This window comes from Pongo pygmaeus, chromosome 6, assembly GCF_028885625.2.
Source record: "Pongo pygmaeus isolate AG05252 chromosome 6, NHGRI_mPonPyg2-v2.0_pri, whole genome shotgun sequence".
Lineage (NCBI taxonomy): Eukaryota > Metazoa > Chordata > Mammalia > Primates > Hominidae > Pongo > Pongo pygmaeus.
This window is the reverse complement of record NC_072379.2, coordinates 53487734-53511983: the sequence shown is the minus strand read 5'-3', so window position 1 is coordinate 53511983 and position 24250 is coordinate 53487734. Positions and strand designations below refer to the sequence as shown.

Sequence of the window (24250 nt, the reverse complement as noted above, 5' to 3'; positions counted from 1 at the left end):
CACTTGATCCAGGAGCTCAAGACCAGGCTGAGCAACATAGTGGGACCCCATCTCTACAAAAAAAAAAATTTATTAGCTAGGCATGGTAGCATGTGCTTGTAGTCTCAGCTACTTGGGAGGCTGAGGTGGGAGGATTGCTTGAGCCTGGGAGGTTGAGGCTGCAGTGAGCTGTCTATGATGGTGCCACTGCACACCATCCTGGGTGACAGAGTGAGACCTTGCCTCAGAAAAGAAAGTACAGTGTTCAATTTACATTAGCTCCATTTCTGTGTGATGCTTCTCATAACCCACACTGCATTCATAACCTGACAAAACTGGAGGGCCACACGGCGTGTCTCTACAGGTGGCTGTTCATATGCTGTGTGGGGGTTCCTATTTACCCTTCCAGGGGAGCATGTTTCCTGGCTGTCTCGTCAGATACTGTGGTTTATGCTGTTCCGGAGTCTAGAGGCCTCTGTGTGCCTTTGCATCTCTTTCCCAACTAATTTGCACAGCTGCTGTGGGGGCCCTCATGAATGACCTCTTTCTTTCCTTTCTTCTTTTCTAGCTACTCTCGGAACCGCACGTTTGACACGTACATTGGGCAGGGCTACGTGATTCCTGGGATGGATGAAGGTCTACTTGGTGTTTGCATTGGAGAAAAGCGAAGGATTGTGGTCCCCCCTCACCTGGGGTATGGAGAGGAAGGAAGAGGTGAGCATCAGCATCACCTGCCTTCCTCACTAGCTGTGGCTGCTTCCACATTGCTTGGAACAGGGCTTCTTTTTCTTTTTCTTCTTTCTTTTTGAGATGGGGTCTCCCTCTGTCGCCCAAGCTGGAAAGTGTCGTGTGTGATCATCGTGTACTATGGCCTGGAACTCTTGGCCTCAAGCAATCCTCTTGCCTCAGCCTTCGGAGTAGCTGGCACTACAGGCACGCACCACCACACCCTGCACAGAGCTTCTTGAGAGCCAAAATATTGAAGCTAAAGTCCAGCTTAAGACTGGAATGCCCAAATAGATTTAGTTTCTAGAGTTGTCCTGTTATTTCTCCTTGTTTCTCTGCCCATTTTCCTTTACCTTTTGAAAATGTTAAATCCTACACCAAAGTCGGAAGCACTTTACAGTGAATTCCACTTTCTTTTGCCAATTGTTAACGTTTTGCTATATTTGATCTCTTTTTATATTTATTTATTTATTTTGGGCTGAACCATTGAAAGTAAGTGCAAAAGCCCCTCTTTGGTTTTTGTTTTATATATTATAAAATTCACCCATTTAAGTATATAGTTTAATGACTTTTAGAACATTTAGTGGGTTATGCCACCATAACTGTAATCCCGTTTTAGAAAATTTTTGTCACCCTCATACCACACTTCCTTTTAAAAGTTACACAAATCATACATGTTGACTTTAGAAAAAGAAAATACAGATAAGCAAAGAAATCCTGCCACCCAGAAATAAATATTTTTTTTCCTTTTTTTCTTTTTTGTTTTTTTTTGGAGATAGAGTCTCATTCTGTCACCTAGGCTGGAGTACAGTGGCATGATCTTGGCTCACTGCAACCTCTGCCTCCTGGGTTCAGGTGAGTCTCGTGCCTTAGCCTCCCAAGTAGCTGGGACTACAGGCATGTGCCACCACGCCTGGCTAATTTTTTTAAAAATTTTCACTAGAGATGGGGTTTCACTATGTTGGCCAGGCTAGTCTCAAACTCCTGGCCTCAGGTGATCTGCCCACCTTGGCTTTCCAAAGTGCTGGGATTATAGATGTGAGCGCCATGCCATGCCAGAAATAAATATTGTTAGTCTTAATCTGGTAGGCAGAATATTCAGCCCCTCAAAGTATCTATGTTCTAATCCCCAGAACCTGTGAGTATGTTACCTCACTTTATTTATTTTGCTTTGAGACAAAGTCTTGTTCTGTTGCCCAGGCTGGAGTGCAGTGGTAAGATAAGCTCCTAACTCACTGCAGCCTCCAGCTTCTGTTTTAAAGTGATCCTCCTGCATCAGCCTCCTGAGTAGCTACGACTACATGTGTGTGCTACCATGCACGGCTAATTCAAAAGCAATTTTTTTTATTTTATAAAGACAGACATGGTCTCGCTATGTTTCCCAGGCTTGTCTGGAACTCCTGAGCTCAAGCAGTCCTCCCACCTTGGCCTTCTGAAGTGCTGGGATGACAGGTGTGAGCCACCATGCCTAGCCTGCTGTTACCTTATTAAAAGATACTTTACAGATTTGATTAAGGATCTTGAGATAGGAATAGTATCCTGGATTATCCAGGTGGCCTCAAAATACTTTCAACAGTCTTTGTAAAAGGGAGGCAGGTGGTCAGACCGGGGAAAAAGTGCTAAACTGCTGACTTAGAAGATACAGAAGGAGGACCCTGTCAGGGAATGAAGGTGGCCCCGAGAGGCTGGAAAAGGTAGGAAACACATTCTCCCCGGCAGCCTCCAAAAGGAACACATCCCTAACAATACCTTGAATTTATGCTTCTGCCTTCCAGAATTAGGGGAATCCGTTTGCATTGTTTTAAACCAACAAGTTTGTGGTATTTTGCTGCAGCAACCGTAGGAAACAAATGCAGCCATGAAGTGAACGTCCTTCTGTACCTTTGAGTGTATGTATAGGTTTAAAAAAAAATGCCCACCTACGCTAATCAATACGGACAAACATGGGATTGTCTATGCGTATTACTTTGTGATTTCTCTCTTCACCCAATTTGTGGTGAACAACAGATATGTTGTGAACAACTTTCTATGCTATGTATTTTAATGGCTGCTCCCTCGCTTAGGAATAGTTGATGCAGTATTTATTTTGTTTTCGTATTCTTTTGCTGATGGAGGCTGGCCTTGCTGGCTGTACTTTTATTTTGTTAGTTCTGTTCTGTGTTTTTATTGATACATCATATGGATCTTGAGAGTTTTCCCAGTAGTGTTTATCCCAGAGGATCCAAGAAACGTCAAGTTGGTTGGAAAGTAGGTTGTACCATGGAGAAATATTTTTTTCTCCCTGACTTAAATTTCTGATTGATTAAACCACAACAGATCACAGCTTAAGATCCATTCGACAGGCTTTTCTTCACACGTCCTGCTTGTCTAGTGTCTTGATGCTCTATTGCTTTTTATCGTGTAGATTTCTACTTCTAGTCAAATATAAACAGAAACAGATAATTACTTTCTGAATGTTCTTGTTTCATTATGGCCTGAGGACTAATCTTTCCTTTCTTTGAAAAGAATGCATTGATGGAAAACATTTGCTTAAATTACTTTTTTTCTTCTTGGCTTTCTATCAAGTATGAGACAGAGCTCTGCGAAGAATTATATAAGCCTCTGGGAAGCCGCTGAAGGCTCATAAATTTTCTGGGCAGTGAGACTGCTTCATCCTGGATCACGTTGCTCTGGGAGGAGGGCATCCTGAGTGACCCTGAGGTATAAACCCCAAGTGCTCTTGAGTGGAGTCTGCCTCTGTCCTCTCCTGATCAGCACCCTTGGCCTCTTTGTGGGGGTTACATAGGAGCTCATGCTGATCCCTGAGGGGCTGACCCGAGAAGGGTCAGGACGCTGAAGCTGTCTACTTAGTGGCTTCTTCGCTGCATACCACAGGGCCAGGCACATTGTGAAAGTTTGGCAAATATTTGTGGAAGGAATGAATTGTGGGCTGACCGTGTGCTCCCAGCCTCTATCAGCATTTCATTCTGTCACAGCCATTTTCCCCTGCAAGATTGCTGGAGGGGAAAGGGTAGGCCTCCTGGGAGAGGTTCTGGATCTTTCTGCCATCTGCTTTGTTCCATGGGTCAGCCCTGAAATTAGGGCACTTGGATGGGTTTGCAGCCTCAAAGTGGAGAATGGATTCTGCCTGTGAGGTTGTGTAAGCATCACTTCATCGATGGCTTGCTGTTACTCAACTTCCAGATTACCTTTTGAGCACCCTTTTAGGAAAGAGGAAAGTTAATAAATTACATTTTACCCACTGTGTGTCTGGGACTTCTTGCACATGAACTCATTCAAACCTGGAAACAGTCTTCTGAGGCATCATTACGCTCATTGTTTAGAAAGATAATGAGGCCCAGAGAGTTCCACCCATGTGTCCAAGGCCACAATAGCTAGTCCATGATGGAGCTGGAATTGGACCCAGGGCTCTCTGACCCATATGTGTCCTAGACAGACAGAAAGAATGAGTCCCCATTAGGTAGTGACTTGTTGATACCCATATGTGGAGAACCGAGACCTCAAACCAGAAGTCCTAGAGCTCTCAGAGGAAACATACCCGCTCAGAGGAAACCCACCTTCCTCAGAGGAAACCCACTCCCTCAGAGGAAACCCACCCCCCTCAGAGGAAACTGACTCTCCGCAGAAGAAACCCACCCCCCACAGAGGAAACCCACCCCCAGCAGAGGAAACCCACCCCCAGCAGGAGCTGCAGAGTTTCTGGGGTGGGCTATTGGCTGCTTTTAAGTTTTTCTCATCTGTATCTCTTCTGAGGGAGGCATCCTCATGGTGAGAACAGAATGATGACTTCTGCATTGGTTAAGGGTTTATACAGAGAGGAGGTTTGTGTTGGGGCCATGCTGGACTATTTCTGTCCGTTTGCTGCTCAGCACTCATTTCTGTACTTAATCTACAAATAGCTTTGTGGAAGTCAGAGCAAGATAGAGGGATAGAGGTTCGAGGCCTTGGTGCTGCCTGGGGTAGGTGGGGTCTGTGGTTCAAGGTTCTGATCTTCGTTTTTGCAGGCCGAGAAACTCCATCTATCCATTCATCAAAGATTTATTGAGTTTCTTCATGACCAGGCCCTGCACACAGTGTTAGGGATTCAGCAGAAAGAAACACAAACAAAACTTCCTACGCACACAGAGAGTGTTTCCTTGTTGATGCTCTCAATAATGTGTGTGCCTCAGAGGTTATCAGGCACCTGGGAGACTGACTCATGTTGACTTCCTAGAAGCTGACATACTCACCTGATGCTACATGGTTCCTTGACTGGGTGTGAATCGACCTGTACACTGGTTGGAATTCTTGTGCCTGGAATCCTTGGGGCCTGAGAGGCTGAGTTCATTTGACTGCTGACATCAGATTCCAGGGGTGTGGGTGGTTCCAGATGCATTCCTTTTTGCCCTGGAGAAGGCCCTGCACCCGAATGCATCTTGGAGGGGAGATTATATTTGAATTGACAAAATTTGGTGACTGCTTAGCTCAGTGTTAGAAGTTTTTAAAATTTGTGGTAAAATATACTTAACATCTTTACCTTTTTAACCATTTTAAGTGTACAGTTTAGTGGCATCAAATATATTCACAATGTTGTATAACCATTACTATCATCTACACTCAGAACTCTTTCATCATCTCCAACATAGACCCATTACACAATAACTCCCGATTCCTCCCTCCTATCAACCTCTGGCAACCACCTTTCTTTCTGTCTCTACCAATTTGCCTCTTCTAAGTGCCTCACTTGAGTGGAATCATACAATATTTCTCTTTCTGTGTCTGTCTTATTTTACTTAGCATAATGTTTTCAAGGTCTATTTATATTTTAGCATTTATCAAAATTTCAAGCTGGGCACGGTAGCTCACGCCTGTAATCCCAGCACTTTGGGAGGCTGAAGCAGGCGGATAACCTGAGGTCAGGAGTTCAAGATCAGCCTGGCCAACATGGTGAAACCCTGTCTCTACTAAAAACACAAAAATTAGCCAGGGGTGGTGGTACGTGTCTGTAATCTCAGCTGAGGCAGGGGAATCGCTTGAACCCGGGGGACGGAGGTTGCAGTGAGCTGAGAACATGCCACTGCACTCCAGCCTGGATGACAGAGCAAGACTCCATCTCAAAAAAAAAAAAATTAATTCCTCTTTTCTGGCTAATAAATTTCATTCCTTTTTATTGCTGAATGAATATTCCATTGGATGTATATACTACATTTTGTTGATCAGTTCGTCTGGTGATGAACACTTAGGCTGTTTCTACTTTTTGTCTATTGTGAATAATGCTTAATGCTTCTGTGAATATGAGTGTACAAATATCTGTTCACATCTCTAGCTTCAATTCTTTTGTATATATACCCAAGAAAGATATTTTTATTTAATGTTCTATTGAAATATAATTCACATACTATAAAAGTAATCATGTTAAAGTTTACAATTTAGTTGTTTTTAGTATATTAACCAGGTAACATAACCATTACCTCTACCTAATTCCAGCACAGTTTCATCACTCCAAAAAGTAACCCATAACCATTAGCGGTCACTCTCCATACCCTGGCCTCATCCACCCACTGCTCCCACGCTGGCAACAGGTAATCTATTTCTTGTCTGTATGGATTTGCTTACGCTGGACATTTCCATATCCCTGGAATCCTACAGTATGTGGCCTTTTGTGTCTGGCTTCTTTCACTTAGTGTAATGTTTTCGGGTTCATTCCCAGGTGATTTTTAACAGGTTGCCAAGGTTGAGAAACCATAGATCTGCCTCTGCAGACACCCACCCTGTCCACGCGTGTTAGCTTCCCGCACAGAGCCGTCCGTGGCCCTGGCTCTGAGCAGCCTTCTGGCCAATGGCAGGCTGTACTTCTTGGTTCCTGTGGGAAGGATCCTGCACCCCACTCCACCCACACCAGCAGCCCCTGTTTTGAGTGAGTAGCAGGCACCTGTGTTCTGCTATTAAAGCACACGCCTCTGAAATTATTACCTTTAACTTTGGCTAGCCCCAAAATTTGTACCTCCGTTTTCTCAGGATTTTAATGAGAATTAAACAATACATGTTTAATTTAGAAGAATGCCTGGTACTCAATAAATGCCTATTAAATATGAGCGTGAGTGTGTTTCTATTAGAGAGAGATAGGAGAGAGACCAATCAAGAAGCAGACACAGAAAAGTACATGTGGGGACGGGAGGTAAGGAGGGACTGTTGGAGTTTGTGTATCTCTATCTGAATTTTGTCATTAGCTGTGTTATTCTCTTGAATAAGTAATATCATGTCTGAATTTTTCTTTTCTTTCTTTCTTTCTTTCTTTTTTGAGGACAGAGTCTCACTCTGTTGCCCAGGCTAGAGTACAGTGGTGCAATCCTAGCTCACTGTAGCCTTGACCTCCTGGCCTCAAGCAATCCTCCTGCCTCAACCTCCCGAGTATCTGGGACTACAAATGCTCACCACCACGCCCAGCTAATTTTTTCGTAGAGACATTTGACTGTGTTGCCCAGGCTGGTCTCGAACCCCTGGCCTCAAGTGATCCTCCCACCTCGGCCTCCCAGAGTTGAGATTATAGGCATGAGCCACCACCATACCTAACCTGAGTTGGTTTTCTTATATGTAAAATGCTGATGATAATAAAATATGTCCTTGACTCTAGGTAACATGATTTTAAAATATTTTACATTTAAACTTCTCTGAAATGATTTGGGCTGGGGGATGTATTACAACTGATACATATGTTTAACTGTCCCCCACACCCCTGGGAAGCTGTTGTTAAATTCCTGGGGTTATGGCCATGCCTACCCCATAAGGTTGCTGCAGGGATTTAAAGGGAAAATGTAGGTGAAAAATACTTTGGCAAACCGTAAAACATCATTCAGATGTGAGCTACTGTCTTCAAAAGTGGAAATTATGGAAAAGTTAATTAATAATTTAGTATAGAACAAATAGGATGTATTCTAAAAGCACCCTGTGACTGTTAGGTGTACGATCATACGGGGCCAATTTTGGGGGAGAGGTGTCTTTTTCTTTATGAAGTTTATGTTATGTTTTTCTTGAGCAGTGGTAGGACACTGGAGTGATTTCACTCTATGGCTGATTTTCTCACCCCACCTTTTACTTCCAGTGGGCAAGGGGCAAGTATTAATTTGGCTGGGTTTGAGTTTCCTCATCTGTGATCAACTTAGTCACTCATCTTTCAGGCTCAACGATTCCATGGGGCAATAGTCCATAGTCCTGAATTTTAGTCGAAACTGTGCTCATTACAGGCTGTGAGACCCAGGGCAAATCTGCGCCTCCGTTTATCCACCTGTAAAATGAGGATGAGGTTGCATCTTACGGCCCTTTCAACGTCAGTCTTGGAGTCCTCCTAGGGTTCTGTATCTGGGCGCCCGTTTTCCTCACTTGGAGGGCCTTGAGGACATAACCTGGTGATACTGCGGAGGCCCATGTGCTGCAGCCTGCGGGGGTCATTCATTAATTCCCCGTGTCTGTCCTTTAGGGAATATCCCCGGCTCGGCTGTGCTGGTGTTTGACATCCATGTGATCGACTTCCACAACCCTTCGGACTCCATCAGCATCACCTCCCACTACAAACCCCCCGACTGCTCAGTACTGAGTAAGAAGGGAGATTACCTCAAATATCACTACAATGCCTCACTTCTGGATGGGACCCTGCTGGACTCCACGTAAGGGCAACCAGAATGGTGTGGGAGTGAGCCTGGAGGGTGACAGTCATGTGCTCCCACCATCCTCCTCTCTTGGGTAGATGCTGGTTGAGAGCTTTTATCTCCATGCTGCCCCACTGCATAGCTCACGCCTGCATCACTGTTCAGGTGCATTATGTTAAGAGTTTCCTATTAATGGTCTTGCCCTGCTCTGGGTCATTTTTCACCCCATGAAATTGTCTTTCTGAAAAGCAGATCTCATCGTATAACTGCTATCTTTCCTTCCTTCCTTCCTTCCTTCTTTCCTTCCTTGCTCCCTCCCTCCCTTCCTCCCTTCCTCTTCTTTCCTTTCTTTCTTTTTTCCTTCCTTCCTTCCTTCCTTCCTTCCTCCCTTCCTTTCTTTCTTTCTTTTTTTTTTTTTGACAGAGTCTCACTCTCTCACCCAGGCTGGAGTGCAGTGGTGCTATCTCGGCTCACTGCAACCTCTGCCTTCCAGATTCAAGTGATCCTCCCGCCTCAGCCTCCCAAGCAGCTGGGATTACAGGCACGCACCACTATACTTGGCTAATTTTGTTTAATTTTTAGCAGAGAGAAGGTTTTGCCATGTTGCCCTGGCTGGTCTCAAACTCCTGGGTTCAGGTGAGCCTCCTGCCTCAGTTTCCCAAAGTGGTAGGATTACAGGTGTGAGTCACTGGACCTGGCCCAGGCTAATTTTTTAAATTTTTTTAGAGATGGGGGTCTCACTATGTTGCCCAGACTGGTCTCGAACTCCTGACCTCAAATGATCCTCCCCTCTTGGCCTCCCAAAGTGCTGGAGTTACAGGTTTGAGCCGTCATGCCCAGCCAAACTGCTTTCTTTAAAAATTGATGCACAGAGGCCGGGTGCGGTGGCTCATGCATGTAATGCTAGCACTTTGGCAGGCCAAGGTGGGCACATCATGAGGTCAAGAGATCAAGACCATCCTGGCCAACTTGGTGAAACCCCGTCTCTACTAAAAATACAAAAATTTGCTGGGCTTAGTGGCAGGCATCTGTAATCCCAGCTACTAATGAGGCTGAGGCAGGAGAATCGCTTGAATCTGGGAGGTAGAGGTTGTAGTAAGCCGAGATCGTGCCGCTGCACTGCAGCCTGAGCAACAGAGTGAGACTTTGTCTCCAGAAAGAAAGAAAAAGAAAAGACCCTATGGATATACTCTTCAGAGCTCTCCCTCTAGGGTACGGGATCCTGTATGCTAATGCATTTAATGTATTTCATCAACTCTAAAGAGCATGATGGAAACATTTCATGTATCTCTGACCAAGTAAAAACGCTGACTGATGACAGACATACTGTCAGTCATAAAATGTATCCTAATTAGAGAAAGGTTAAACTGTGAAAAAATGTGCATTTTAGAATCAATGAGATATGTGCTAGGCTTCCAGGGCCCAGATATACAGGGACCTGGCTTACAACAGACCTTGCAAAGAAATCCCAACCACTGACTATTGGAAGCTAGCAGGAGGCAGGGCAGCAGGGAAGGGGCATGGCTTGTAGTGCTTTTGTGGATCAAGTGAGCTCCTAAGAGTGAAAATGGTCCATGATGTTAGAAGGGTCTGTAAGGTCCGTGGCTGCTGTCATTGCTCTTGCTGATGTTCATATTCCTGTCCGCTGATCCTGAGGCTGAGGAAAGGGGAAGTGGGTGTGGGGAATGAACAAAGGAATTCCTTCTCGGAGGGTCCAGGATCTGCTTCTCACGCGGGGCGGGGAGAGTCAGTCTCCCTGCCTCCTGCTTGTGTTTGGAGGACTCATAACATCCTGGCAGAGCACTCAGGAGCCACATGAGCCAGAGCTCCTTATCAGGAAGTGCATTTTGTACTCTGAGAGCCTCTGTATTACATGTAAATCTGCAGCAGAAGAGTAGTGGCTGGCGTCCCTGCTGGTGTCTTCCTGGTGTGAGCTTCAGAATAGCGGGCTAATGGAAAGCTTGGCCAGCACCTGCCTATCTGGTCCCAGCTAGAGCCCCATGTGGGCTGGGCCCCATTCATCAGGACTAAGGCAGCAGCTGCTGCCTAGAAGGGAGGAGAGGAGTGGGAGTGAGCCGGGGAGGGTGAAGCAGGCAGGAAGCTGCAGGCCAGCGGTGGATGGGGCCAGGAAGCACGCAGGTGGAGTGAGGACCGTGTTTGAGAGAAACACTGCCCAAGAGAGAAAGAAAGAAAATCACAGGACCCGAGGAAAAAGAATGAGTGGTGTGTTCAGAGATGACACATGACAACAAATTGTTTGCTTGGAGGATTTTCTTACGCGTGCGTGTTTAAACTGGCCTCAAGGAGGGAGAAGAAACATGCGTTCCTGGATGACTGAGTTCTGGAATATTCTGTCATAAGACTTTGCAACTGGAGTAGCCCCAGAGAAAGGCAGGCAGTGGGAGTTGGCTCCCTCCCCAAAGCCATCCCTGAGTTGGCTTTGTTTCAGGTTCCTCCCAGGTGGGAAAACACAAACCCTGTCTTGGTTTGCTGGTAATCAGCTGGAGGAGGGAAAGAAGCGGCTGCCCTGGGCCCAGGGGAGTTCGGGAAGCCTGAGAAGAGGATGTGACCCAAAGGGGCACCCGTCCACATTGACCCCAGCTGCTCATGGGCATCAAGGGGGGTCAGGGAGCTTTTCTCCTTGGAGTAAAGAACATAAACGCTGTTTGCCTTTAGGAAGTGATAGGAATGGCATAGATTTTGGAGTAGATTTATTTTTTGTAGTGACTGAAGTGATAGAGCAAACTTTTTTTTAACTGGCTTTCTGAGGCCCATGGCCATCAAGGATAATTAAACTCTTGGTGGTCTTTTTTTTTTTTTTTTTTAATTTTAGACTGTTACAGACATAAACACTTTACACCTCAAGGCCAAACATTTATTGAGCCCTTTGTACTTCCTCTCCACTGTGCCAAGCACAACATGTTATTTGCGATTTAAAACATCCCTGTGAGATAGCTATGTTTGTTGTCTCCGTTTCATAGATAAAGTAACCGAGAGATTACATTTCTCAGGGTCAAATTAAGTGGGAGAACCAGGAATCCATCTCAGGTCTTGCTGAATCCAAAACCCAGGGTTTTTTGTTTTGTTTTTGTTTTTGTTTTTGAGACAGGGTCTCACTCTGTCTCCCAGGCTGGAGTGCAGGGGCACGATCTTGGCTCACTGCAGCCTCCACCTCCTGGGCTCAAGCAAAAAGGACCCCATTCCACTACCCTTCTCCACTCTGGAACTTCCGCAGTCTTGCCTGGATTTTCATGGCCTTGACAGTTTTGAAGATGGCAGCCAGACATTTTTCAGCAGGTGCCCTGATTTGTTTTTGTCTAATGTTTCCTCATGATTAGATAGGGATTTGTATTTCTTTGGTAGAAATATCCTAGGAGTGATGTGTTCTCATGAGAACACTCTCAGTGCCAATGGGTTGGTGACCTAACATGAGGCTCTTCTGTTTCATTTTAGGTGGAATTTAGGCAAAACTTACAATATTGTCCTGGGATCTGGGCAAGTTGTGTTGGGGATGGACATGGGTCTCAGAGAGATGTGCGTTGGCGAGAAACGGACAGTGATCATTCCGCCCCACCTGGGCTATGGGGAAGCTGGCGTGGGTGAGTAAGCAACACTATTCAAGGGTGTTGGGGGCTCGCTTACTATCTGAATTTTGTGCTTTTTGGGGTGCCATAGTTAGAATCACAGCATACTTCTTACATGTAATGCCCAAAGAGTGTGTGGTTTCTATTTTTAAAAAATTATTTAGTATTTTTGTTTGGAGACCCCTGTGAATTCAGTGAGCCACGTCAATGCTCCATTACCCTCTTGAGAAAGAACCAGTTTGAGTGAAATAAATCTTGGATCTTCAGACCCATGTGTGGGAGGTGTCCCCGGGGGAGCTGTCCGGGAGGTTTCTCTGGGGTCAGACTGAGCATGTCCTTCTGGAACTGTTTCCTGGGACAGGTGGAATGCTGTAGGCCATTGCTTTTCACTTCTGAGCATGTAGGCTGTCCAAGACAGTTTCCTTTGGGAGAGATTAGTTGCAAGTTCTGGAAATACTGGCTTTACCTCATCCTCACAGTGGTTATGTTTTACTCCATCATTTCAGCCACAATGTGTCCTCCACATGGGGATTCAATAACTCCTTTTTTTTTTTTTTTTTTTTCAGAGACAGGGTCTCGCTCTGTCACCCAGGCTGGAGTGCAGTGGCACCATCATGGCTCACTGCAGCCTTGAACTCCTGGGCCCAAGCAATCTTCCCACCTCAGTCTCCCAAGTAGCTGGAACTACAGGCATGCACCACCTCGCCTGGCTAATTTTTTATTTTTTAGAGACAGAGTCTCGCTATCTTTCCCATGCTGGTCTTAACTCCTGGGCTCAAGCAATGCTCCTGCTTAGGCCTCCCAAAGCACTGGGATTATCAGTGTGAGCCACTGTGCCTGGCCCCAGGAACCCCTTCTTTTCAGTGTTTTCACACTGTTGATATCTGGACATGGAGGAGATAGGAAGAGCTAACTGGTAACAGTGATAGGCACTGTGGATTGATATTTTTTCCCCATAAAAGAATTGTGAAGTACATTTGTTCTTCCTACCAATCCCAGAAGAAATCCTTTAAAAATTGTTGTATATTCTGGCTGCGTGCAGTGGCTCATGCCTGTAATCCCAGCACTTTGGGAGGCCGAGGTGGGCAGATCACGAGGTCAGGAGATCAAGACCATCATGGTTAACACGGTGAAACCCCGTCTCTACTAAAAGTACAAAAAATTAGCCGGGCATGGTGGCAGGCACCTGTAATCCCAGCTACTTGGAAGGCTGAGGCAGGAGAATAGTGTGAACCCAGGAGGCGGAGCTTGCAGCGAGCCAAGATTGCACCACTGTACTGCAGCCTGGCGACAGAGCAAGACTCCATCTCAGAAAAAAAAAAAAATTGTTGTATATTCTGTAAGACTTTTTCTGTGATACATTATTAATAATTATAATACATATCATATTATATATAACATATAATCTAGATAAGATATAATAATTTGGAATAATACACATTACCTTTATATATTCCATACTTAGATAACTTCTTTGGGCCTATACTGTATACACTGTTCTTGAATTTGTGCTTACAGTCAAATCTTGGATCATCATCTTCAGGCGTATTGTTCCGATTATAAAAGTTCTGCTGTTAGATTTAAAGTTTTACCATTGTATTGTAGTCTCTACAAGCAGCTTTCAAACTTTTTTCCACAAGACAACAGTAAGAAATGCATTTTATTTCCCAATCTGTATTCTACATAAACATACAATTTACACATATACACATTTATTTCTGTTTAATCAACACATCACAAATTTGCATGTCCTGTTTGCATGGAGGTCATACTGTTCTTCTCTGTATGGTTCCAGTTTTAGTATGTGTTGCTAAAGTGAGCATTACTTTTAGTTTTATATATAAAATTTAAACTCAAGTTTCATGACACAATACCTATCTTTTCTACAGGTACAAAGTATTCTGTTCCTTCTTTTTTTTTTTTTGAGATGGAGTCTCACTTGGTCACCCAGGCTGAAGTGCAATGGCGCGATCTCGGCTCACTGCAATGTTTGCCTCCCTGGTTCAAGCAATTCTCATGCCTCAGCTTCCTGAGTAGCTAGGACTACAGGTGCTCACCACCACACCAGCTAATTTTTGTATTTTTAGTAGAGATGGAGTTTCACCATGTTGGCCAGGCTGGTCTTGAACTCCTAATCTCAAGTGATCCGCCAAAGTCGGCCTCCCAAAGTGCTGGAATTATAGACGTGAGCCACCATGCCTGGCCTCTATTCTATTCCTTAATTAAAAAAATAACAAAACGCTGGTCACCACCCTCTAAACTGATTTCATGAGTCATTAACGGGCCACTGCCTACAGTGAGAAAGTGACTAGCCTCTGCTCCGCTTTCTTGCTTTGGTCAGAAGTCTCACCCTGAGTGAGGCTGCTGGAGGTCGGGGTGGGTGCTGGTTGATGGGCTTGACTGCTGCCTGCCGGCTGACACCGCCTCCCACTCGTGTCACCTGGACAGATGGAGAAGTGCCCGGCAGTGCCGTATTAGTGTTTGACATCGAGCTGCTGGAGCTGGTGGCCGGCCTTCCCGAGGGGTACATGTTCATATGGAATGGTGAGGTGTCACCCAACCTCTTTGAAGAAATTGACAAGGATGGCAACGGAGAAGTCCTCCTGGAAGAGGTAACTAACTGGCTTCTGTAGGAAGGTGGGACCGAAGAGCTCAGGGAGCCTGGTGAGGCCGCAGGGCTGGTTCTGAAGGTGAGGGCTTTTAAGGGTGAGGCCAGCTGGCTGGAGGGCTTGTGAGATGACCAGCACACTTGTGTGCCAAGTGCTTTTACACACACCCTCTCGATGGAAGCTCACCATTCCTCTCTGAAGAAACTGATTCCCTAAGAGGTGTAGGGCTTGATTCCAGGGCACACAGTCTGTATTTAGTTCTCGTTACTGGATGCTCAACGCCTGCCTGTATGTGCTGAGTGTATTCTCTGATTTGGCCCTCACAGCAGCTGTTTTTTAGAAGAAACTGCACAGAGAAGGTAAATGACTTGTCCAAGGTCACACAGCTACTCAGTTGTTTGAGCCAGGACCACACTCCTCTTTGTGAAGCTGGGCAATAGAACCGTCTGTTCTGTCCCACCCCTGGGGAATTCCAGCTCCCTGCCTCTTCCACATCCGCTATTGAAGCACATCCTCCAGCCTTTTCCTCTCTCTCTCCACATCATCAGCACTTCTGGATCTTTCTCATTTGCATACAAATGTGCTATTATTTTCCCTTCCCAGGATGTGTCTGTTTCTTTCATTACTTTCCTTCCTTTACAGCAAAAACTTCAAAAGAATTGTGTGTCCTTTCTGCCTCCAATTCCTGTCCTCCCATTCTCTCCTAAACCCACTCCTTTCTGGCATTTGTCCCTCTATGCCTCTGAGCCCGACCTTGCCAGGGTGGCCAATGTCTTCCATGTCGTGGAATCCAGTGGTCAGCTCTCACGCTCCTCTTACTTCAACACAGCTGATTACCCTACAGGATGTGTCTTTCTCTGGCTTCCAGGACACCACACTTCATGGTGTTCCTTCTACCTCCCTGCTACGTCCCTCTCAGGCCTCTTGTCCCCGATCTCTTCATGTTGGAGTACCCTGGGCTAAGTCCTGACCTTTGTTCTTTTCTCCGTCTTTAAGTCACTCGCTCAGTGGTCTTATCGGGTCCCTATCCTGATGGCATCTGGATTTGTAGCTCCAGTCCAGTCTTCTCTCTCCACTTCACACTCATGTGTTCAGCTGCCTGCTTGATGTCCTCATTTACGGAACCCCTGCTATCCACCCGCACACCCCGCTTGGGGCCTGCTTTACCCAAAGCCTTTCCCGTCGCAGTCAGTGGCATCACTGGCCTCCAGTGGCTCAGGCGAGAGCACTCGGTGATCTCTGACTCCTCTCTTTCTCTTGTAGGCCGTAATGGTCCTCAGGAAATCGTTCCAGCTCTACCGTGAGAGCACATGCAGAACCTGACACTTCTCACCACCCCTACCCTGTGGCATCTTAGCCCGGGGCCTGTCATCTCTTTCCCGGGTCACATCACAGCAGTGGTGTTCATGAAGCTCCTCCTGCTCTCACAGTGGCCGTTCTCACACAGAAGCTGGGTCAGACCTGCAGAGGCCCCTGTCTATAGGGCCTCACAGTGGCCTGTGAAGACGCTGAACTTTCTGCTCGCTGTAACCTCTTCACCGGCTGTCTCCCTCTGCCCACTTTACCCGGCCACACCTGCCCCCATTGCTGTCTGTGACCAGCCAGGCATGCGTCCACCTTGAGCCCTGGCACCGGCTGCCCTCTCTGCTCAGGAGACATCTACCCCAGATGACTCGTTCGGCCCTTTCCTTCTCATCTTTCAAGCCTTTGCACAAATCTTCCCTTCTCCTTAAAGTTTTATCCTGACCACAGAATTGAACACTTTATCCCTTTCTCCCTTCCTTACTGAGCTCTGCTTTTTGATTTTTTTCTGGAGCATTTCACTTTGTAACTTAATGTGTAATTTACCTATTTTTATGTTCATGTCTAATTGTCTGTTTCCATTAGAATGCAAGCATTACAGGGGCAGGGTGTTTGTTTGTTTGTGTATTGATGTATTTCAAGATCTAGAACAGTGTGCTTAGCACATAGTAGACCATATGTTTTGATCATATGAATGAATGCATGCATCCAAGAATGTTCTTACAGTCTTGGGTGGTCGTGGGGGTCAGCCTTTGGTGGGGAACCAAGTTGGGAGAAGGGATAGCTCTGACGGCTGCTCGGTATTGGCTACCTGAATAATAAGGGCTCTTGGAGTCATTTAGTACAAGGGTTTTTCACCTGCATTTAGAGAAAAAACAAACAAAACACAGGTCATAAGTCATGTAGCTGCCAAAAAGATCTTGTCTGTGTTGGTAGCCCAGACTCAAGTTCCAGCCCTATCACCCCCAGACGGCTCTGTTTCTGGCCCTGGGCCTGGTGTTCATGGCGGCTGAACTCATAGTCTTTCCTGTCCCCTTCTTTTCCAGTTCTCAGAGTACATTCATGCCCAGGTGGCATCTGGCAAAGGGAAACTCGCCCCTGGCTTTGATGCTGAGCTGATTGTGAAGAATATGTTCACCAACCAGGACCGGAATGGAGATGGGAAGGTCATAGCTGAGGAATTTAAACTCAAAGACCAGGAAGCCAAACACGATGAACTCTAAACGAACCAGATGGTGCCAGGGAGTACGTGACACCAAGCCACCTGTCGTGGCAGAACGTGCAGTGAGGGTGCAAGGGTCTTTCAGAAGTCGCATCATTAGCCAGTAGTAGGTGGGTCACATAGTACCTGGTGTACACATCGGGGTGGGTTGATATATGGGGTGAGAAGTTTAGGCTGATCGCCAGTGATAGTAAATAAAATCTGTGCAGAGGGCCTTAGCACGGGATGTGTCCAGTATGGAAAAGGCTGTACTGCCAACCATGATTTGTGAGCCTTCTGGGAAATTTTGTTATTAAAGGAATATGTAGTGTCAGACGGAAGTTATAATCATCTTGGAGGAACCATAAGAAAAAGTGTCCAGGGTATCTATATAAAAAGGGTTAAATTTTTTTTTAACTTGCTAGTTAAAACATTTTAGAAATATTCTTGAGATGGGCAGGAGACTCAAAGGGCTTGCTTGCCCCAGCAGGGTTCCTAGCAGACAGCCATGGCTCTTCCCAGCAGCCTGTGCAAACTCTGATGATGGCCCCACCCCCGCACATGCACACGTGCATCATGCTTTTCCAGCTCATCACACCCCACCCCACTGTGGGCCTCCCATTAATAGTGTATAACTTGGAGGTTAAAAGAGCCTTTTGGACAGAAAACTGGGCCAGGAAAAGGCATCTCGGACCACAAATAGAGAATTTGATTCCTCATTTGCCACATAAGGACATCTGCTTAGCTTTTTCTTTCTTTTCTTTTTTCTTTTTTTTTTTGGAGAGAGAGTCTCGCTTTGTCGCCAGGCTGGAGTGCAGTGGCGCCATCTCGGCTCACTGCAGCACCATCTCGGCTCACTACAGCCTCTGCTTCCTGTATTCAAGCGATTCTCCTGTCTCAGCCTCCTGAGTAGCTGGGACTACAGGTGTGCACTACCACACCCAGCTAATTTTTGTATTTTTAGTAGAGACGGGGTTTCACCATGTTGGCCAGGATGGTCTCAATCTCGACCTCATGATCCACCCGCCTTGGCCTCCCAAAGTGCTGGGATTACAGGTGTGAACCACCATGCCCAGCCAGTTAGCTTTTTTTGTTCTCACCTTTCTATCCCATAGAACACTCTTTTATCCTCCCTGAACCATATTGATAAGATAAATAGGGCTAGGGGCTGGGCCCCGCTGGTCACTCAACAGAGTATTTCCCTTGGCCGAGATGGAAGTTTTGTCCCAATAGATGAGCTGCTGAGCATCAACAAGGTGACATTTTTCTGCTGCCCATTTGTGTCCTGGAGACGGTGGTACCCTGAAGGCAGAGGCCAGCTGCCGCAAGACAGCAATGACAGTCCACCTGCCGGCCTGATTCCTGCATCATGGAATAACCACATGGCTACTTTCTATCCTCTGTTCCCAAATGGTGGTGGCACTTATCCTGAAGTCATCAATGATTTCCCCTTGAAACTACTTTATTTTACTAATTTAAACTATTTTGTACTGATGTAGCCCTGAGGTAGTTCGTGAAAATGCTGTGCACTCATTCCATGGAATAAATGTTGGAAAGCTGATCTTTTCTGATACAAAATGTTGGATTATATTATCTGGTTTTCTGATGTTTTATTGGAAGGCTGAAGACCTATGAGAATGCACCATGCAGTCAGAATCCCCTTGATGAAAACAGCAGGACTTCACTGCAGTTACTGAGGGAGCACACTCTACTTATAGGGAGTGTCAGTCAGGGTCCTAGCCCTCCTTTGAGACTCTTGAAGAGAAGCTAAGGACTGTTTAGAGGGGTGTGGGCGAGGCTGGGGGAACTGAGGCTGTTGAGTGCCGGTGACAGCAGTGTTGGCCACCGCGGGAGGCTGCTACCACCAGGGCCTGAGGGCTCAAGCGGAGGCAGTGGGAGCAGCACAGGAAGGGCTACCTGGAGGCGTCACAGAGGGATGCAGCCAGCACTAGCAGTGCGGCTGACACTGCAGCAGAGCGAGGGACAAACGCCCCATCCCCTCTGTGTCCCCATTCTCTGATGCCTGCCACTGGCTCCCATTAGTGGAACCATGTTGGAAGCCAGAGGGTAAGAGGAGTTCAGAAACTGGAGTTCTCAGAGGTCAGCCTCTTGGGTGCAGAGAAAGGTGGAGAATGAATCTGAGGTAGGGATGGGGTGGGTGGGAGCAAATGGAGAATTACTGGCACATGTATAGAGAAACTGTGTGTGTGTGTGTGTGTGTGTGTGTGTGTGTAGTGCAATTATCTATTTAAAAGCAATTATTTTACTATATAATATTAATATACATAAAATATATGTATTATATATACATACAATTGCTGTTAAAAAGCAAATGTTGGCCATGTGCAGTGGCTCATGCCTGTAATCCCAGCACTTTGGGAGGCTGAGGTGGGTGTATCATTTGAGGTTCAGGAGTTCAAGACCAGCCTGGCCAACATGGTGAAAACTCGTCTATACTAAAAATACAAAAAAAAAAAAAAAAAAAAATTAGCCGGGCATGGTGGTGGGCGCCTGTAATCCCAGCTGCTCAGGAGGCTGAGGCAGGAAAATTGCTCGAACCCGGGAGGCGGAGGCTGCAGTAAGCCGAGATGGCACCATTGCACTTCAGCCTGGGTGACAGAGCAAGACTATGTCTCAAAAAAAAAAAAATTTCTTTTTTTTTTTTTGCTTCTTGCTAAGTTGAACTGGGCTTTGGAATGCATTTGACTTCATTAGCCTTACCCACCTTATGAAGAGAAGAACCTTGTGCTTATTCTCTACCACAGATTTTTATTTGCCTATTTGAATTTCTTCACGGGCTGTTTTCTGTGATGGTGGAGACAGATGGGCTGAATCAGAAATAAGTTTCTTGGCCGGGGCAGTAGTTCATGCCTGTAATCCCAGCATTTGGGAGGCCAGGAATTCAACACCAGCCTGGGTAATACAGCAAGACCCCATCTCTAAAAAAATTTTTTAAATTAGCTGGGCATGGTGGCCTGTGCCTGTAGTCCCAGCTACTTGGGAGGCCGAGGAGGGAGGATTGCTTGAGCCCAGGAAATTAAGGCTGCAGTGAATCGTGACTGCACCGCTGCCCTCCAGCCTGCACAACAGAGCGAAACCCTGACGCTAAAGAAAAAAAGACATGGACCTTAGAACTTCAGGAATAGAGAGAAGCTTTGGCCTGTTGAATTCTGCCTAGGCACTTCCATTCTTCCTGTTGTCGAGGAGGGCATTCAGTGATCAGGCGTGTTCATCTGTCTGCAAGGGGAAGCTGCTTAGCTGGCCCCACTTTATGCTATGGCTGCAACACTTGCTTCTATTTACATTATGGTTATGGGCTATAGTTCTGCCAACAAGGCTGTAAATACTAAATAAGGGGCCAAGTATAGGGTAGAGATGCCACACAGCAATTTTTGTTCTTGTTTTCTAAATCACTTCTCACCTGAGACAGCACTTCTTTTTTCTTTTTTTGAGACAAGGTTTGTCACTCAGGCTGGAGTACAATTGTGCGATCACAGCTCACTGCAGCCTTGACCTCCTGGGCTCAAGCAATCCTCCCATCTCAGCCTCCTGAGTAGCTGGGACCACAGGCAGATGCCACCACGCCCAGCTATTTTTAATTTTTTTGCCGAGATGGGATCTCACTATGTTGCCCAGGGTTGTCTCTTGAACTCTTGGCCTCAAGTGATCCTCCCACCTCTGTCTCCCAAAGTTTTGGGATTACAGGTGAGTCACTGTGCCTGGCCAGCCCCTGGACCTTCTGACAGGAACATTTATTGATAGGTTGTGACCACCTAACTCAGGATCTATACAGATTTTGACCCTACATATGAACTGGGTCATTGATACCTACTGTGGGATGAGAGTCTAATAGAACATGAACATGGCATCTGAGTATGTTTGACAGAACTAGGCCGCCTGCAAATGTAAGCAGTATGCACCATTTTGTTAAAACCAGTGAGTTTTGATCTCTGATTATTTATGACTTAATAATTTTGTCCAAATACTTAAAAGATAGGAAAAAAAATTCATTTTGGCAGGGAAATAGGTTTAACTGCAAGACTATATATAAACACTGGTGGTCCCTGCCGCCATCTGTTACTTTACTATCTCAGGTTTCCAGGGACGAAATTGCTTTTTTTGAAGACTTTTTCCCTTCACTCTCTCAGGGATCTGGAGTTTTTACTTAGTAAGAATGCTGGGCCAGGTGTAGTGGCTCATGCTTGTAATCCCAGCACTTTGGGAGGCCAAGGTGGGAGGATCGCTTGAGCCCAGGAGTTTGAGACAATCCTGGGCAACACGGCTTATCTCTACAAAAAGTTTCAGAAAGTAGCCAGGTGTGATGGTGCACACCTGTGGCCTGCTCGGGAGGCTGAGGGTGCATCACTTGAGCCTGGGAGGTTGAGGCTGCAGTAAGCCCCAATAGTGCTGCTGCACTCCAGCCTGGGGAGAGGGAGACCCCGCATCTCAAAAACAAAATAATATTGTTCCTGATTATTTGTTGCTAGATGCAGATATAAAACACTTATGCTTATTAATAGTTTGTGTGTGGTTTCCATGCTTAATGTTGGAAATTCTGATTGGTCAGGCAATTTCTTTCAGCTTACAGTGGCCATATTTAAATCTCATTTAAATGCAGACAACACCCACATTTATAGTTCCTGCTCAGATTTCTCCTTTGAGCTCTAGTCTATTTGGTATCTTCTCTTGTATGTCTCACAGGCACGTCAAACTTTGTATGTCCAAAACAGCATGTCTGTTCCCACTCCCTTGCCAACACCACCAAGCCTATTCCTCTCCATCTTTCCTGGCACCCATGTGTCCAAAGCAGACATCAGCGACCCCCTGCTCTCTCATCTCATCTCATCTTTACATATTTAAGCCAATAGCAAGTTTTGTCAATTCTGTCTCTAAGCTACTCCTGGAAATGACCCACTTCTCTCCGGTTCCACAGCCCCACCCCCCAAAACCGACCATTATTTCTAGCTGGAACTGCTGTAATAGCCCCTCAACTGGTGTGCTTGGGTTTATCTGCCCTCACTGGTCCCTGCCCCACAGGGCAGCAGTGATCCTGCCCCTCCTTTGCAAGGAGAGAAAAACCAAAGTTCTTATGATTTATAAAGCCCTCCATGATCTGGCACCCACCTACTTCCCGTTCAACCCCTGATGCCATTCTTCCCTTTGTTCATAATACTGTTAAACCAGTTCTCAGTTCTTCAAATGCCCTAAAACTTTCTCACTTAGGACTTTTGCACACCCTGTTCCCTCTCCTGGGAATGCTTCTCCCTCAACTCCTCACATGGCTAGCTCCATATCCTTCAGACTTTGGCTTAAATATCACCTGAGAAGAGCTTCCTCTGACTACCATATCTAAAATAGATCTCTGTTGGCTGGATGTAGTGGCTCACGCCTGTAATCCCAGCACTTTGGGAGGCCGAGGCGGGCAGATCACGAGGTCAGAAGATTGAGACCATCCTGGCTAACACAGTGAAACCCCATCTCTACTAAAAATACAAAAAATTAGCCAGGCGTGGTGGCAGGCGCCTGCAGTCCCAGCTACTCAGGAGGCTGAGGCAGGAGAATGGCGTGAACCCGGGAGGCGGAGCTTGCAGTGAGCCCAGATCCGCACCACTGCACTCCAGCCTGGGCGACAGAGTGAGACTCCATCTCAAAAAACTAAAAAATAGGGAGGTGGAGCCAAGATGGCCAAATAGGAACAGCTCCAGTCTATAGCTCCCAGCATGAGCGACACAGAAGATGGGTGATTTCTGCATTTCCAACTGAGGTACCGTGTTCATCTCACTGGGGAGTGTCGGAAAGTGGGTGCAGGACAGTGGGTGCAGCGCACCAAGTGTGAGCCAAAGCAGGGTGAGGCATCACCTCAACCAGGAAGTGCAAGGGGTCAGGGAATTCCCTTTCCTAGTCAAAGAAAGGGGTGACAGACGGCACCTGGAAAATCGGGTCACTCCCACCCTAATACTGCACTTTTCCAATGGTCTTAGCAAATGGCACACCAGGAGATTATATCCTGCACCTGGCTCGGAGGGTCCTATGGCCACAGAGCCTCGCTCACTGCTAGCACAGCAGTCTGAGATCAAACTGCAAGGCGGTAGCGAGGCTGGGGGAGGGGCGCCCACCATTGCCTAGGCTTGAGTAGGTAAACAAAGCGGCCCGGAAGCTCGAACTGGGTGGAGCCCACCACAGCTCAAGGAGGCCTGCCTGCCTCTGTAGACTCCATCTCTGGGGCCAGGGCATTGCCAAACAAAAGGCAGCAGAATCCTCCACAGACTTAAACGTCCCTGTCTGACGCCTTTGAAGAGAGTAGTGGTTCTCCCAGCACGCAGCTGGAGATCTGAGAACGGACAGACTGCCTCCTCAAGTGGGTCCCTGACCCTCTAAGTAGCCTAACTGGGAGGCACCCCCCAGTAAGGGCAGACTGACACCTAACATGGCCAGGTACTCCTCTGAGACAAAACTTCCAGAGGAACAATCAGGCAGCAACATTTGCTATTCACCAATATCCACTGTTCTGCAGCCTCTGCTGCTGATACTCAGGCAAACAGGGTCTGGAGTGGACCTCCACCAAACTCCAACAGACCTGCAGCTGAGGGTCCTGACTGTTAGAAGGAAAACTAACAAACAGAAAGGACATCCACAACAAAACCCCATCTGTATGTCACCATCATCAAAGACCAAAGGCAGATAAAACCACCAAGATGGGGAAAAAACAGAGCAGAAAAACTGGAAACTCTAAAAATCAGAGTGCCTCTCCTCCTCCAAAGGAATGGAGCTCCTCACCAGCAACGGAACAAAGCTGGACGGAGAATGACTTTGACGAGTTGAGAGAAGGCTTCAGACGATCAAACTACTCCGAGCTAAAGGAGGAAGCTCGAACCCATGGCAAAGAAGTTAAAAACCTTGAAAAAAACTTAGACAAATGGCAAACTAGAATAACCAATGCAGAGAAGTCCTTAAAGGACCTGATGGAGCTGAAAACCAAGGCACGAGAACTATGTGACGAATACACAAGCCTCAGTAGCCGATTCAATCAACTGGAAGAAAGGGTATCAGTGATGGAAGATCAAATGAATGAAATGAAGCGAGAAGAGAAATTTAGAGAAGAAAGAATAAAAAGAAACGAACAAAGCCTCCAAGAAATACGGAACTATGTGAAAAGACCAAATCTACGTCTGATTGGTGTACCTGAAAGTGATGGGGAGAATGGAACCAAGTTCGAAAACACTC

General features: G+C 46.4%; 1 protein-coding gene across 2 annotated transcripts in view; it reads left to right on the top strand.

The window, feature by feature from the left end:
• The window catches only part of FKBP9 (FKBP prolyl isomerase 9), a 49183-nt gene extending 30579 nt beyond the window's left edge, over positions 1 to 18604 (top strand). Inside the window, exons 6-10 of one of the 2 annotated variants that reach the window (XM_054495864.2) lie at positions 548 to 693; positions 8162 to 8348; positions 11784 to 11929; positions 14363 to 14526; positions 16872 to 18604. In XM_054495864.2, the coding sequence (XP_054351839.1) occupies positions 548 to 693; positions 8162 to 8348; positions 11784 to 11929; positions 14363 to 14526; positions 16872 to 17048 (820 nt within the window). In that variant the 3' untranslated portion in view covers positions 17049 to 18604. Of the gene's footprint in view, positions 1 to 547; positions 694 to 8161; positions 8349 to 11783; positions 11930 to 14362; positions 14527 to 15786 lie in introns of both variants that reach the window. The other variant, XM_063667404.1, reaches the window with a different exon arrangement.
• The last annotated feature ends 5646 nt before the right edge of the window (positions 18605 to 24250 follow it).